This window comes from Typopeltis vanoorti, chromosome 22 (genome assembly GCF_054136105.1).
Source record: "Typopeltis vanoorti isolate ZY-2024b chromosome 22, IOZ_Tvanoo_1.0, whole genome shotgun sequence".
Lineage (NCBI taxonomy): Eukaryota > Metazoa > Arthropoda > Arachnida > Uropygi > Thelyphonidae > Typopeltis > Typopeltis vanoorti.
In genome coordinates this window covers 54,618,083-54,633,416 of record NC_143570.1, presented here as the reverse complement: position 1 = coordinate 54,633,416, position 15,334 = coordinate 54,618,083, and the positions used below count along the sequence as shown (strand labels likewise).

Here is a 15,334-nt window from a genome sequence, read left to right as displayed (position 1 = left end):
TATTCTCTAAGAGCACAAGCTGACTTATTTGCCAGAAACTTTTCATATGCTTTCTTCTTTTCCTTCACTGCCTCTTTTACTTCTTGTGTCCACCATGGAGTTCTAATTTTTCTATCCTTGCAGATAACTTCACCACATGCCTCTCCAGCTGAATCGATCAGGGTTGCCACTTCAAGTCTTGCCACTGAATCTCCGAGGTTTGGTTCCTGTTCTCAAACTCTTCCATTTTTCCTTCAATAATCTTTGTGTATTTTAGTCTACAGTTCACATCTAAGAGCTTCTCAACTTCTATTCGCTTTAAAACTTTCTTACATGTCATTCTTTTCAATATGAAATTCAATTTTATCCTCTCAAGACTAAATAGTGATCACTTCCAATTTCAAATCCTCTGTACACTCTGGTGTCCTGCACCAGGGAGAAAACTTCACTATAGTTTGCCCACCATTTGTAGATCCCTCCTTGGCATTTTGCCAAGAATAGTCGATCCATGCTGAAGGGGAGAAAGAAATGAAGAATGTACGAATTGGTCGCCAACATGTGAAATCCCGTGCTTTCTTGTCTGTCGCTGTACTAGTACTAGCTTCATTTTTGTTGTCGCTTTTTTGCATTATTTTTTTATTATTAATTTGTATGATGGATCCAGTACAGTCAACAAGTTTTGTTGTTAAACGTTTCAGTAGCTCTTGCAAAAGAATATTGAATAACGTGATGACATTCTGCGAAAAAGAATCGTCAGAAGGCCGTCTTCTTGTTCCTCCTTCTCAAGTCATAAAACGTGCAATTGCAATTGCGGGCGTATCGGAGTCGACTGTTAAAAGAATTCGTAGGGAATCAAAAGGTGAAGGGAAGCCAAAATTTAAATCTCCTAAAAAAAAAGCGTTAGAGAAAGAAAACCATCGAAATCGTAGCTTTGAATGATTTTGATGCAGTTGTTATAAGAATTACTATTCACGAATTTTACGTGGTCGAGAAAAGAGTGCCAACTGTTCCGAAATTGATTCTTGTGCTTAAAGAAAAAATTAATTTTCTTTGGAAAAGAGAAACTTTAAGGAAAATACTTCATGAAATCAGATTTTGTTCTAAAAAGTCCCAGAATAAAAGGAAACTTATCATGGAGCGAAGTGACATTGTTTTATCTAGAACGCAGTATTTGAGAGCAATAAGACGTTTCAGGGGAGGAGAAAAGACTGATTGTGTATCTAGATGAAACTTGGATTGATAGTAATTTAACTTATGGAAAATGTTGGCAGTCTAAAGAAGAATGTGGAGTGCTACAAACCGGAAATGCCTTGCAACGCATAATAATTTTGTGTGCAGGTGGAGAAATGGTTTTTTTTTTTTACCAAATTCAAACTTACTATAGAAAGCCAATTCAACTGTTGGAGATTACCATGGGCAAATGAATTCTACGATCTTCGAAAAGTGGGCAGAAGAAAAACTGATTCCAAACCTTCCTAAAAATGCCGTTGTTATAATTGATAACGCTTCATATCACTCTATTCGATTAAACAAAATTCCAAATTGGTCTAATAAGAAGCAAGTTCTTATGGATTGGCTCTCTGCAAATAACATTTCTCATTCTCCAGATAGGTGAAAAATTGAATTGCTTAATTTGGTCAAAAGAAACTCGCCCACAACTAAACTATTTAAATTTGACACGATGCTCAAAGGGCATGGATTTCTAGCTTTGAGGCTACCACCATATCATTGCAATATTAATGCTATTGAGTATGTTTGGGCAGAAGTGAAAAGTTTCATTCGCCATTGCAACGTAACTGGGGATATTGACATGTCGAAACTTTTTAAGCTTTCAGAACAGGCGACTGAAAGTATTACAGTTCAAAACTGGGGAAAATACTGCTCACATGTCACCTCATTGGAAAATATATATTGGGACAGAGATAGAATTATCGAAGAATTATGCAAACCTTTGGTGATCAGTTTAAATGAAAGTGATGGCGATTCAGACACCGATTCAGATGACTCTGAAGATTAAAAGAATTTGACAATGGTATTTTTTCCAACATTTTTTTTGCATGGGTTTGTTAAAAGAGTCACAAAAAGTCATAAATAATTATTCAGTTTAGGATATTAAAGTGTCTCAGTTCTTTCAACTGTAAGTTTAGAATATCTAGGTTCATTTGAAATAATTTCTGTTTTTCTGTATAATTATTTTTATTTTATAGGAAACTTTCTTAAAAATAAACTTAGTTACATTTTTGTTTTATGCTATAGCTTTTTTAATTTTGTTAACACTATGTACATTTTTCCAACTGTTATACAAGCAAAATAGTTACACTTTAAAAACAGCAATGTTCGTAAAAGAAAAGCTAAATTTTCCGACCTGTAATGATAAAGAAACTCATCCCAGAAGACAGACTGATTACCCTATTATCAGAATGGATTGTCCTTTTTCTGACATGTGAAGAAGTGTCGAGGGACCTCTAATCGGTGGACGAACTATATCAACAATAACATGGTCAATGAGACTTTTCTCATTCCTTGCCTCTTTTCTCCATGTGAATTTGTGCACATTTTTATGTTGGAACATGGTGTTAGTAATAGCCAGTCCATGTCCTGAGCAGAAATCCAACAGGTATTTGCCATTATTATTAGCTTTGCTCTTTTCTCCAAATTTTCTCAAAACATTTTTGTATGTCTGACAGTCACTTCCTACTCTGCTATTCAGATCCCCAACAAGGACCAACTTTTCCATTTTCATTGTGTCAGTAGCTTTCTCTAGATCCTCAAAAAATTCCTCCACTTCTACCTTAGTAGAACCTTCTGTGTGACCACAGGCACAAATAAGTCTCATTGTCCAGTTCCCCATTCTGATATTTGCCCAAATCACTCCACTTGACACTGCCTGCCATTCAAGAAGATGAGCCTCGTATTTTGTGTTGATACTATGGCTACTCCTTCTTTTCCTTGATTGTCATTGCTGAATATAACATTTTGTATTTATTGCTCAGAAAGATCTCACCAGTTTTTGTCATTTTTGTTTCAGTCACCCCTATTATGTCAATCTGGTACTTATCTAATTCCTCTGCTAGCCTCCATTTCTTTGTCATTCAGGCTTCTTATGTTGATAGTACCGATCTTTAACTCTGGTGATGTTGAGTTGGGATGTGTTTTCTGATTTGTTCCAGTAGCTGACTTTTCGCTGTTCACCCTGGTTCCCTGGCGAAAACAACGGGGGCCTTGTTTAACCGGGCGACACCCCAGCTGGCATGAAATTTTGTCATGTTGTACCATCATTTTGTATTTTGGTTTAACCAATAGGAATACAATTTGGTCGGCTAAATCCCAAATTGCCAGCCCATCCTTGTTCGTTCAGTATCCAAGTAGATACCCAACAGGGTGCACCACGAGAAGGTGAGGATTGGACATTAGGTCAGAAGCTCTAGTCGGTTCTCTGCATTCCTTTAAAGGCTATGTGGAGGTCTCCTCTCAGTTATACAGCTTTGACCCTTAAGCACCCCCATTTCTAATAAAATTACTATTTTAATTTGTTATGAAAAAGGGTATTTCGTAACTAATTCAAAATTTTTGTATGCCCGGCTAATGTTTCATTCCACCTGGCTGGTAAAAATTTCTGGGGAGAACACTGGACATGGAAAAGATTTTTCATAGAATGAGAGAGAGGGGATAGAACAGGAGGCCATTGCTGGAAACTATATAAAGAGAGTGTGAGCAGAGGACTGAGGAGTAGGTTCTTTGCATGGAGATTGCGTGGTGAGTGAAATGCATTGAGTGTGTTGTGAATGTAGACATAATGAATCAGTTTAAGCCATGGTTGGATGAGCAGTGTGTGCAATTGTGTGGACCCCATGATGAGTCTCTGATTCCACAGAGGTCAGATAATAATAATAATAATAAGCATCTTCTCTGTCCAATACTCTTGTCTCCTATTATAAAATGCAACCAAGTTATAAAGTATGACCTCTCCCTTAACAAATACATATACACACTCTTGAAAGAGTTCTGTTCTCATCAGTTAAGGTTTTTATGCTTTCTATTTAACAGACTCTTGAACACTTTCCACACCACACCTGATATACACATCAGCCTATAGGTGAATGCCATTGGCTTAGATTCTTCCTTGTGTGGGACATAGTCGAGTTGTTCAATGAATACTTTATTGGAGTATTTCATCCTGGAGAAATAGGTTTTAATAGTAGAGAAATAGGGCTGGTTTGAGATTTAGAGGAGAAAGGAGAGTGTGTTCCAAATACTGAGTACTCTGGATGTCAGTAAAGCTGTGGGACTGGATGATATTTCACCATGGGTTACGAGAGAATCTGCTAAGAATAGATAACTCCATTGACCTGGATTTTCAATGAAAGTCTGGCTATGGGAAAGGTATCCAGGGAATGGAAGGAAGGTAAGTAGTGCCATTGCATAAGGGCAGTAGCAGACTGGAAGTGTCTAATTATATATCAGTTTGTGTGTCATCAGTAGTTGTTGAGGTCTTGGAGAAATTAGTGAGGGACCATATACAGCATTGGGCAGATGAGGGTAATGTTATCTGTGAGAATCAACATGGATTTGTTAACGGGCACTCTTGCTTTAGTAATATGATTGCCTTTTATAATAAAGTGAGGAGCAGTTGATGAGGGAAAGGCATACTGCCTTTTTTTTAGATTGTGCAAAGGCATTTGATAGGGTACCACATGATAAACTGATATTTAAGTTGCAGCACATGGGTTTGGATGTCAGGTTGGTCAACTGGATTCAGGATTGGCTGTCCAATAGGTATCAGAGAGTTGTGTATGGTGGGGCAGTTTCAAGGAGGCAGAGGGTTACACGTGTGGTCCCACAGGGCTCAGTACTGGGACCTATATTGTTTAAACTTTTTATCAATGACATTGTCAGTGGATTGCAGGGGTATATTCAGTTGTTTCCGGATGATGTGAAGCTGGGAAGGGTTATTAGTAATAGTGCAGATGTGGTAACCCTGCAAGAGGATTTGAATAAGCTAGACAGATGGGCAAGTGAATGGGGGTATCGGTTTAATAAAGCAAAATGTAAGGTCTCGAGGTTTGGGACACTGCATACTCCATTGGAGGAGCTATACTGGAGGAAGTATAGCTCCTACTGGAGGTTGAACAACGGAATGCATTGCCTGATAGAGTGGTGAGAGGGAGAACGGTCATTGAGTTTAAGGAGTGGTATGATAGACTGTGTTTCCTAGAAGGGACCTCCCGCGATGAGTCTTTTGACTCGATGGAGGCCTGAATAATAATAATAATTATTATTATTATTATTCCCTTCTTTCAAATATTCTGGGCCTGTTCCTGTTGCCACAAGAAATTAAGGACAATGCTAGCTCATTTGTTCTCTTACCATATGCAGTGATTCAGTCCCAAGCCTTATTGATATCAAGCATATTTAAAATTCTAAACACTTCTCATTCCTTAATTAATCAGTTTTTTTGCCTCCTTTCTGTTATTTAATACTAACCTCAAATCTCCAACATGAAATATTCTCCAAATGTTTCCACTGTATCTTCTATGGATGTGTACCTGCATTTCATCTCCAGATACTAAAGGCAGTCTTCTATATTCACCCTTTCTTCTACTGGCAACATATTTATAGAATTCGCTAGGATTTTGCTTTGCTGCATCAGCCAATCATTTTTCCTATTCTATTTTCTTCTTCTTCACCACATTCGTCACCTTCCCAGCCTATGCCTTATACTCCTTGTGTTGTTAAGGATTGTCCAATTCTTTTCAATTTTTCTATGACACTCTGTTTCTCAGCAGTTCTTTGCATAATTCTTTAATTTATTTATTTCACACCTCATATTGAAATATAGTCCTCTTATTATTAATATATAGGTATCTCCATTAAGTCAGTTAACTATCATATCTCTTCTTAAACTCATTCACTGTCAAGGCGCTGAACTACTTTGGCAATCCCTTCCACTCATTCACCAATCTCAAAGAAAAAAATCTAATCTGCACACTTTTCCCAAGGATATGCTGAAAAATGTTAACAAAATTGAAAAACCATTACTGCAGTTTTATTCATAATTCAGCAAACCTAGAAATCAAGGTTCTTATTAGTTACCTATTTTTTTCTTTGCTATCTGTCTGCCATTATTCAACCAGCAGATCCTTTGGTTGTAACAGACAAAAATCCTCAAAACTTATGACTAAATGAAAGGAATGAAGAACCTTGGTAGAAGAGATCAAGTTAGACTGCAAAAGACTGGTTGTTTGTTATTCAATTTAAGAAAATATCACAACAGAAAAGATTCCAATGGAGCAGAAGGAGGAGGAGAGAATTGTTCTACTGCACACTTCATTTCTTTGCACAAAAAACTGCAATCCATTTTCGTTAACCTTCAAATTACAACTTGATTTTAAGAATATCTGCACATTATTCTGACTATGAAGAAGAAGAAATGAAGACAATTCATATATTTACATCATTTTTTATGTATTAGTCTAATTTTGGATAGAACAATACAGTTAACCATATTCCTACTGACTGATATATCAGATAATTGTGTACATTTTTAGACTAGTTTGTATGTTGGAGGAGAGAGGCACAAGAATTAACCGGGAGAAGACTGAATATATGTCAACGGGGAGTGACGAGGATATGGTCATACGACTTCAGGGAAGAAATTCAAGTACCTTGGGTCGGTTGTCGAGAGGAATGGTGATTTGGATGAGGAAATACAGCACCGAATAACATACGGTTGGATGGGAGGAAGATGAGCGGGGTCCTGTGCGACAAGAGAGTGAGTTGTAAGAGGAAAGGAAAGCTGTATAAGATGGTGGTGAGGCCGGCGATACTCCATGGCACAAAGACGTGGCCTATAACAAAGGCACAGGAGAGGAAGATGGAGGTAGCGGAGATGCAGATGTTGAGATGGATGAGTGGTGTAACAAAGAAGGACAGGATAAGGAATGACTACATCAGAGGGACGGTTAAGGTGGGACCAATTGGCAAGAAGATACAAGAAAGTAGGCTGAGGTGGTTCGGATATGTAGAGAGGAAGGGTGAGGAGTATGTTGGTAAACGAGTGGAGTATATGGAGTTGGAGGGAAGGAGGAAAAGAGGCAGGCCCAAGCTCAGGTGGAGAGATAAGGTGACAGAGGATCTTAGGAAGAAAGGATGGAGTCTGAAGGATGCTCTGGACCAGAGAACTTGGAAGAGAAAGGTTAAAGATCAGTGTGCCAACCCGGTTTAACATGGGATAAGACATAGCGAAAGAAGAAGAAGAAGTAGGTTGGGGGGGGGGAACTTGCCAAAAATGTTTAAAAATTCATTTCTTCCTACTAAGTGGGCTAGGTCGATCGAATGAACAGCATCTTCACTGTCCAACCAATAAGCTACAATTCTGATTTCTACTGTAGCATGGATGTTTGTGGAAGTCTTTAAAGTAGCAAGCAATTTTCACTGCCTGGTGTGAGAAACTACTACCTTGCTTAACAAATGTTTGAAGAAGTCAGATAATCTCTAGAGTGTGCATTCTTGATTAGGTTGGTACACCTTCATCCCACTTATGGCACCATTATACCATTGGTCACCAATATACATGATAGTGACATAAAAAGTAATGCATTACAAAACCTACTCAACTACCACTGAGTAGAATTCCTAGTCAGCAAAGCTATGACATCACCATGCTGCTTTATACTTGGCATGTAATGGTTTAGAATATTTTTTCTTTATCTTGCAACTTTAAAATAAACTTTTTGTATTCCTTATCCTCTTTTAAATTGCACCCTCCCCCCACAAAAAAACTTCACTTCCCTATGTTAATGATCTAATGGCATATGGAGAATGTGCAGAAAATACCCAAGTGACGATCTTAGCAATCATTAGAATAATGTAATTTGTAAGTATGTAAAAGATAGCTAATGCTAACTAGAATGTAATTATCAGCTGCAAATTTATACATATATTTAGAACAAGAGAATGTTTAGTTTTGTGTTGTAGAAGTATAAGTAACAAAATATTTAGCAATTAAATCAGGAAATATTTACAATTAAATATATCTATTCTTCTTCTCTCTTCCATCATCTATGTGGATGATGATGAGGCTGAATGAACTCTTTCCACTTCTGTCTGTCAAGAGAGAGCTGAACAATTCTGTCCAGTTTGGTTTTCAGGTCCTCTTTTATTTTGTCTATCCATCAAATTCTGGGGCGTCCTTTGGATTTTTTACCTTCCATCGTTGTATTCAGGGCTTTAGATGGTAGTCTTTCTGTTCCCATTCTGGTCACAAGGCTAAACCATCATGGTCTTCTTTCTTGGATTTTGTCTATTATTTTTATTTCTTGTTTTAGTTGTTTCTTTATATTTTTGTTTCTTAGTCTATCCAGCAGAGATACTCCAAGTAATCTTCTTAGCCAACCCACTTCAGTAGTTAATAATTTTTTCTCCTCAGCCTTTTTGAGATTCCAGCATTCACTTCCATAGAGGAGTATTGGGAGGACCATTGTTTCATAGATTCTTACTTTTGTTGCTTGTTTGATGTCTCTTGACTTCCATATTTTATTAAGTCGTCCAAAAGTTTGGAATGCTTGACTGATTTGTCTGTTTATATCTTTTGTAATTTCACCATTGTACTCAATAACTCCTCCAAGGTAGGTGGAGTTTTCTACCTGCTCTAGATTCTTACTATCAATTTCCAGATTGGTGCTTCTTTTTCCTATTTGCATAATTTTTGTTTTGTCTATATTTATGTTTAATCCAAATTTTATACACTCCTCCATTATTTTATCAGAAATTCACTGTAGATTTTTTCTGTGTTTGCAAGTAATGCAATGTCGTCTGCAAATTTTAAATTTGTTACATTTTTCCCATATATTTTGATTCTGGAGTCTTCATTGTTTAAGGCCTTACTGGTTGCTTCTTCCAGTGTAAGATTGAACAGGTCTGCTGACAGATTGCAACTCCCTGTCTTACTCCGCTCTCTGTGTGCAACCAGTTGGTTAAGGTGTTCTCCATTCGTACTGCACTTTCAGATTTCTCATACAAATTCTTTATTATTTTTATTGCTTTGTGGGAATTCCAAATTCTTCCATAGTTTTCCATAGTTCTCTTCTACGGATTGAATCAAATGTCTGACAAAAGTCTATGAAATTTATGTAGCAACTTTGGTTGTACTCTAATGTCTTTTCTATTAGCTGTCTTAAGGTGAATAGTTGATCAATTGTGCTTCGTCCTGGTCTGAAACCTGCTTGTTCTTCTCCTAGTGTTAGTTCTATATATGGCTTAATTTGTTTTTGGAGTACTTTCGTAAAAACCTTGCTTGGAATACTGAGAAGGCTAATGCCTCTGTAATTATTGCATTCTGTTTTATCTCCTTTTTGGTATATAGGAGTTATAACTGATTTAGTCCAATCAGTAAGCACTGCTTCATTTTTGTAGATCCTTTCATATAATGTTTTTAATGGTTCCAAAAGTTGTTCCTTTCCTCTTTTAAGAATTCTGCATGTATTTGATCAATACCAGGTGCTTTCCTAGTTTTAAGTTTTTTATGCTGTGTGCTATTATTTCTTTGGTAAAGATATTTGTTTCTTCTTCCATTTCAGTGGATGGAATAGTAATATCCTGGGAGCTGTTTTTATTATATAAATCTCTAAAGTATTCTTCCAATCTGGCCATTCTTTTTGTTTTACTTTCAATTAGTTGTCCCTCTTTGTTGTTGATCATTATCATTTTTGTTGTCTGTGTCTTACTAATTTGGTCTATTTGCTAATATAGTCCATGAAAGTTATTTTCTTTTGATAGCTTCTCTGCCATTTTGCATTTTTCTTCTAACCAGTTATTCTTGTCTCTTTTAACTAGTTTTCTAATTTCTCTGGTTAATCAATTATTTTCATTTCTGTTATAGTTCTGTTTTAGTTTCATGCTTTTCCTTTGATCGCTTAACCTTTTTACTTCATTCAAGATCCAATCCTTTTTACTTTCTCTTTCTGTGTAACCTATTGTATTTTCTGTTGATTTTAATATTATTTCCTTTAATTTGCGCCAATGTTCTTTGATGTTTATATTCTGTTTTGGTACTTCCTTCAGGTTTTTATCTAGTTCTAGTTGATATTTTCTTAGAAAATTGTTGTCTTGTAGTTTTTTTTAGATTCAGTCTCCTTTTGACTCTAAAAGTGCTTTCAGATTTTAACTTTATTCTTAGGTTTGTTAATACTAGCTTATGGTCTGATTCACAATCTGCAGAAAAGGATCTGCAATTCAATTTAGGATACTTGATTTCCATCTTTGGTTTACAATAATATAGTCTATCATATTCTTGTTCTTGTTGAGAGGCTTATACGCTGGTTAAACATGATAACTAATATTTAAGGAATTGACAGCGTATACTAGAAATATAAATTAAATAAACTTTAATATATACTTTCCGATATTTCGGCAAACGTCACGTTGCCATCTTCTTGGGAACTTAATACAAAGACACGTGCACACAAGTACTACATAACAGCAAATGAGAACTGAAGCTAGGAAGCTAACGTTTTCCTAAAGTCCTGGTGGTGCCCCCTGGCGGGCTATATTGGTGGTTCTTGGCCTTTGGGCTGAAGTTCTACTGATAATTGTTTCCCAAATTTGGGGCAGTCTCATGCATCCAAATTTGTTGAGGTTTGGCATGTTCCTAAGGGCTGAGGCTGATTCCATGAATAGTCTTTCATGGAATCACCGCAGCAAGTTCATACTTGAACTTGCTGCGGTGTATGACTATGGCTTTCTTCCATCTTATTCTGTGGCGAGTATCCAGAGTGTGGTCTGCAAGCCCAGAGTGGCTGTACTGGTGAAATCGGATGTAATCCTTGTGTTCTGAGATTCTGATATTTGCTGTCCAGCCTGTTTGGCCAAAGTAAGACAATTTACAGTTGCAAGGGACCTGGTACACACCAGGTAGCTCTAGGGGAAGTGGTTAGTCTTTAGTGGAGCAGATAAGGGATGCCAATTTTCTATGTGGTCTGTAACAAGTGGTTAAGTCGTGTTTTCTTAAGATTTTGTTGATTTTTTCCGAGGTGCCTCAGATGTAGGGAATGGTGATGGATTTAGAGTAATCTTTTTGTGAAGGGGAGGGGATGGTGGGTTGTGGATAACTGGGTTAAAAAACCCACCCATACAGGCAGATACATTCACCAACAATCCCATCACCCCCCCTCACAACAATATGGAGTTATTAAGACACTATTCAACAGGGCAAAAATAATCTGTTCAAATGATTAAGTGCTAACCACTGAACTAAATCACATCCATAACACTTTCTCAGCCAATGGCTACCCCCCCCCCCCAAAAAAAATCCAGAGAATACTTAACCCAATTATCCACAACCCACCACCCCCTCCCCTTCACAAAAAAGATTACTCTAAATCCATCACCATTCCCTACATCTGAGGCACCTCGGAAAAAATCAACAAAATCTTAAGAAAACACGACTTAACCACTTGTTATAGACCACATAGAAAATTGGCATCCCTTAACCGCTCCACTAAAGACCAACCACTTCCCCTAGACCTACCTGGTGTGTACCAGGTCCCTTGCAGCTGTAAATCGTCTTACTTTGTCCAAACAGGCAGGACAGCAAATATCAGAATCTCAGAACACAAGGATTACATCCGATTTCACCAGTACAGCCACTCTGGGCTTGCAGACCACGCTCTGGATACTCGCCACAGAATAAGATGGAAGAAAGCCACAGTCATACACCGCAGCAAGTTCAAGTATGAAAGACTATTCATGGAATCAGCCTCAGCCCTTAGGAACATGCCAAACCTCAACAAATTTGGATGCATGAGACTGCCCCAAATTTGGGAAACAATTATCAGTAGAACTTCAGTCCAAAGGCCAAGAACCACCAATATAGCCCGCCAGGGGGCACCACCAGGACTTTAGGAAAACGTTAGCTTCCTAGCTTCAGTTCTCATTTGCTGTTATGTAGTACTTGTGTGCACGTGTCTTTGTATTAAGTTCCCAAGAAGATGGCAACGTGACGTTTGCCGAATCGGAAAGTATATATTAAAGTTTATTTAATTTATATTTCTAGTATACGCTGTCAATTCCTTAAATATTAGTTATCATATCATATTCTTGGTTTGTCTGTCTGGTGATATCCATTTTCTTTGGGGTTTTGGTTGTTTAAAGAGAGTGTTAGTTATTGATAGTCTATTATTTGAGCAGAAGTTTAGCAGTCTTTCGTCACGTTCATTGATTTCTCCATATCCGAACTTTCCGATTACTCTTAGCAAGGTATCCCAGTCTTTACTACTTTTGCATTTAAGTCCCCCATTACAATTAGGAGATATTGACTTGATGTCTGCTGTACTGCTTTTTGCAAATCTATATAGAACTCCTCAATGTCTTCTGATGATGTCAAAGTTGGTGAGTACACTTGAATAATAGTCAGTGATCCAATTGATATTTTAAATCTTGCTTTAATTATCCTAGGTGATATAGGATTGTAGGGAGTTTTGAGCCTTTGGTTTTAATATAAGTGCTACTCCTTCTTAATGTTTGTTGTCCTCCCTGCCTAAAGTTAAGATTTTGTACTGTCCATGGTGGAATTCTCCTTTTCCAGTCCATTTGGTTTTGCAGTCACTGGTTTCAAAGTCCAATCACTTTCCATCGGCAGCTGTCCAATTCATGCAGTAGTATTTCCAATGCTCCTTCCTGGTGAAGAGGTCTTACATTCCATGTTCCTATGCTTGTTATGTTTTTCCTGTCTGCTAGGTAATGTTTTGTTCCAATAGCATATTTTTCACCTTCATTATCTTGGTTCCCTAATAGCGGACGCGATCCTTGTTTGGCCGGGCGACAGTCGAGCCGGCATGTATCTTTAGGTTGGTTAGAGTTTGTTCGGTTTCAATGGCTAAGTTTCGTCAAGTGTCAACCACCACTTCTTGACTTGAATTCAGCCGCTCCTAACATGGAGTATAGATGCTGTTTGCAGCCGATTCACAGAATATAGTCGTTGCTTGAGATCGCCATATCTGGTTACCCTCACTTAGTTTAGCCTACAGTTTACAGTAGCTTTTTGGAGCCATAAGTGAGAGTTGGGTGACCATTGAGAACCAACCCATCTGAACCACAATTATGTGCGACCGTCCAAATATATCTATATCTATTACTAAGTAGAAGAAAAATTTACTCTATCAAAATGACCTTCTTTTGATTTTTCAGGGAAAACTTGCATTCACGTGAGTAACAATTTAAGTTAATAATGCATTTAAGAAAATAGAATCTTCAGAAGTCTTAGTGGCCTATTGTTTCAAACTCCAAGTCATTTGCCTAGTAAAAAGAACTCCATTCAAATCCTGATTGCAACTGACACTGGAGCAGACATAGCAGTCAGTCATATCTGCAGGTGGAACTTAGTTATGCCTTTAAGATAGTTTTGGATACAAAGATAAGCTTTTTATTCTAAGACGCAAGTTTTCTCTTGATAAACAGAACAAATATACATATAATTCAGCACACATAACAGACTGTGGACACAAGGCTGATTGCCCTGGATTATGATTAGATTCAAAATCAAATATTAAATAGTTTGATTTTTTTAAAATCATATTTTATTCAATCCATACCTGTTGGAATGGACAACTGTACGGGATCCATTCTCCGAATTAATAATTACAATTGATGTTGGACAGTCTGCATCATCAAATACTGAACAATAGTCAATATTTACTCCAGCTGTATTAAAATCCTCCTGCAAAAATCTATAATCATGTAATTTAGTTAATTCTGATGACAAAAAAAAAGCTTTATTTTATACATAATGATATTTAGTTTACAGAGAAAATTTATATGAATGCTGATAAAAATCACTTGAAGAAAACACAGCCCTGAATCCAGAGTACATCAGATGAACAGAAAGTTGATGTTAACATGGAATTTAAAGACTTACAGATTTAATCCTCGGGCAAATAAATAATGAGGTGGTCATTCCAAAGGATGATAACAGAATAAACAGAAAGAAGCAACACAGTAAACAAAAAGGAAGAACAAATAGCAGACATAGAGGGGAGCAAGGGGAAACGGAATTATCAATGCAAATTCTGACAAACAGTAACTACTAAATTATGAGCAGAAATATGCTTGTGTGCAGCTGTAACAATGCCCATAAAAGAAATGGATCACTGATCAACCTTTAATTCTCTCTTCTGTATTGAGTCAAGAACTTTTATGAATCTCTTAAAAGGTACCACTTCAAATATGCAATAAATATTAAATGGTTGTACAGTTAACATTTGTTCAAAGGTAAAGTCCCTTAGAGACTGAACTTGAAGTCTGCTCATACCATCCTTTACCAGGAAGGTATGAGCAGACATAGCTGCAGGCTCTTTTCTCTTGATTTCAATGTGGCTTGGAATTCAGCAGAAGCTAAAGTGTAGATGAAGCCTCTTTATTTGACAGAGTAATTCACATATTTGAGAAAGTACTGGATGTGGTCATAAAAACAATCCCCAAATGTTAAGAGTTGAGATAGCCTATGCAAATTATGCATCTATGGTAGCATTTTCTGTAAGTGTTTGTAGTGCAAGCTACATGGCATGCAGCTCAGTGGGTACACAAAGCATTCCAATGGAATCTGACCTGATACAACATTCAATTAACAGATGATTGTAATCACCATTCTGTACAGACTAGCATGGAATCAGTACTCTATTTGTGTGGATGCATACTAAAAGAGCTGCTGATAGACTGAGGATGAGCTCAGTCCTTTCCTAAGTAGCATAGTGAGAGGCAATACAGAGAAGTATAAACTTCCCAAGGTAGAAGCATTGTTGTCTATTGTAATGCCAGAGCTGGTATAATCACTTTGATATTCATACCAAAGGGATAAATGTCAGTACAATGATAAATGTGCTGTTCCATGAGTGTTCAAAGAATGAGTTTTTTAAACTATAGTTAAGTGACATCTGCTGAAGGTTGGTCAATTGGTAGAACCTCTGCTACTAATGGCTCATGCTAAAAGTTAAGCAAGTTTGATTGCAGTTAGCAGTCGTACAGGAATCAATCGTTCGATGCTGTTGGCACACTCTCGCTCGATGAGTCTTTGGACCCCCCCCCTTGAAGTGTCACATAATAATAACATTAAGATAAGGTAATGTGCAAAATGCACCAGTTGCTATTCGTATTCCTAATAAAGAACCTGAAAGCTTTTTAAACCTGGTTATACTCTAAAATAAAGATGGCAAGAAATTATATTCTTGGTTTCATCCTTAATCCAAGAGTAAGCAAACAAAGTATGTGTGTGAAGTATAGAGGCTAATGACTTTACATCACTTGCCGTAGTATCCCATAAAGCCGCTATTAATATATAAATGACATAATCCCATTGTGAACA

At 37.2% G+C, this 15,334-nt stretch overlaps 1 protein-coding gene across 1 annotated transcript in view; it reads right to left on the bottom strand.

Moving 5' to 3' along the window:
* LOC150094424 (ketohexokinase-like) overlaps window positions 1-15,334 on the bottom strand; it is a 103,255-nt gene that overhangs the window by 52,354 nt on the left and 35,567 nt on the right. Inside the window, exon 3 of the mRNA XM_090412314.1 lies at window positions 13,569-13,703. Coding sequence (XP_090268440.1) covers window positions 13,569-13,703 — 135 coding nt within the window. The remainder of the gene's footprint in view (window positions 1-13,568; window positions 13,704-15,334) is intronic.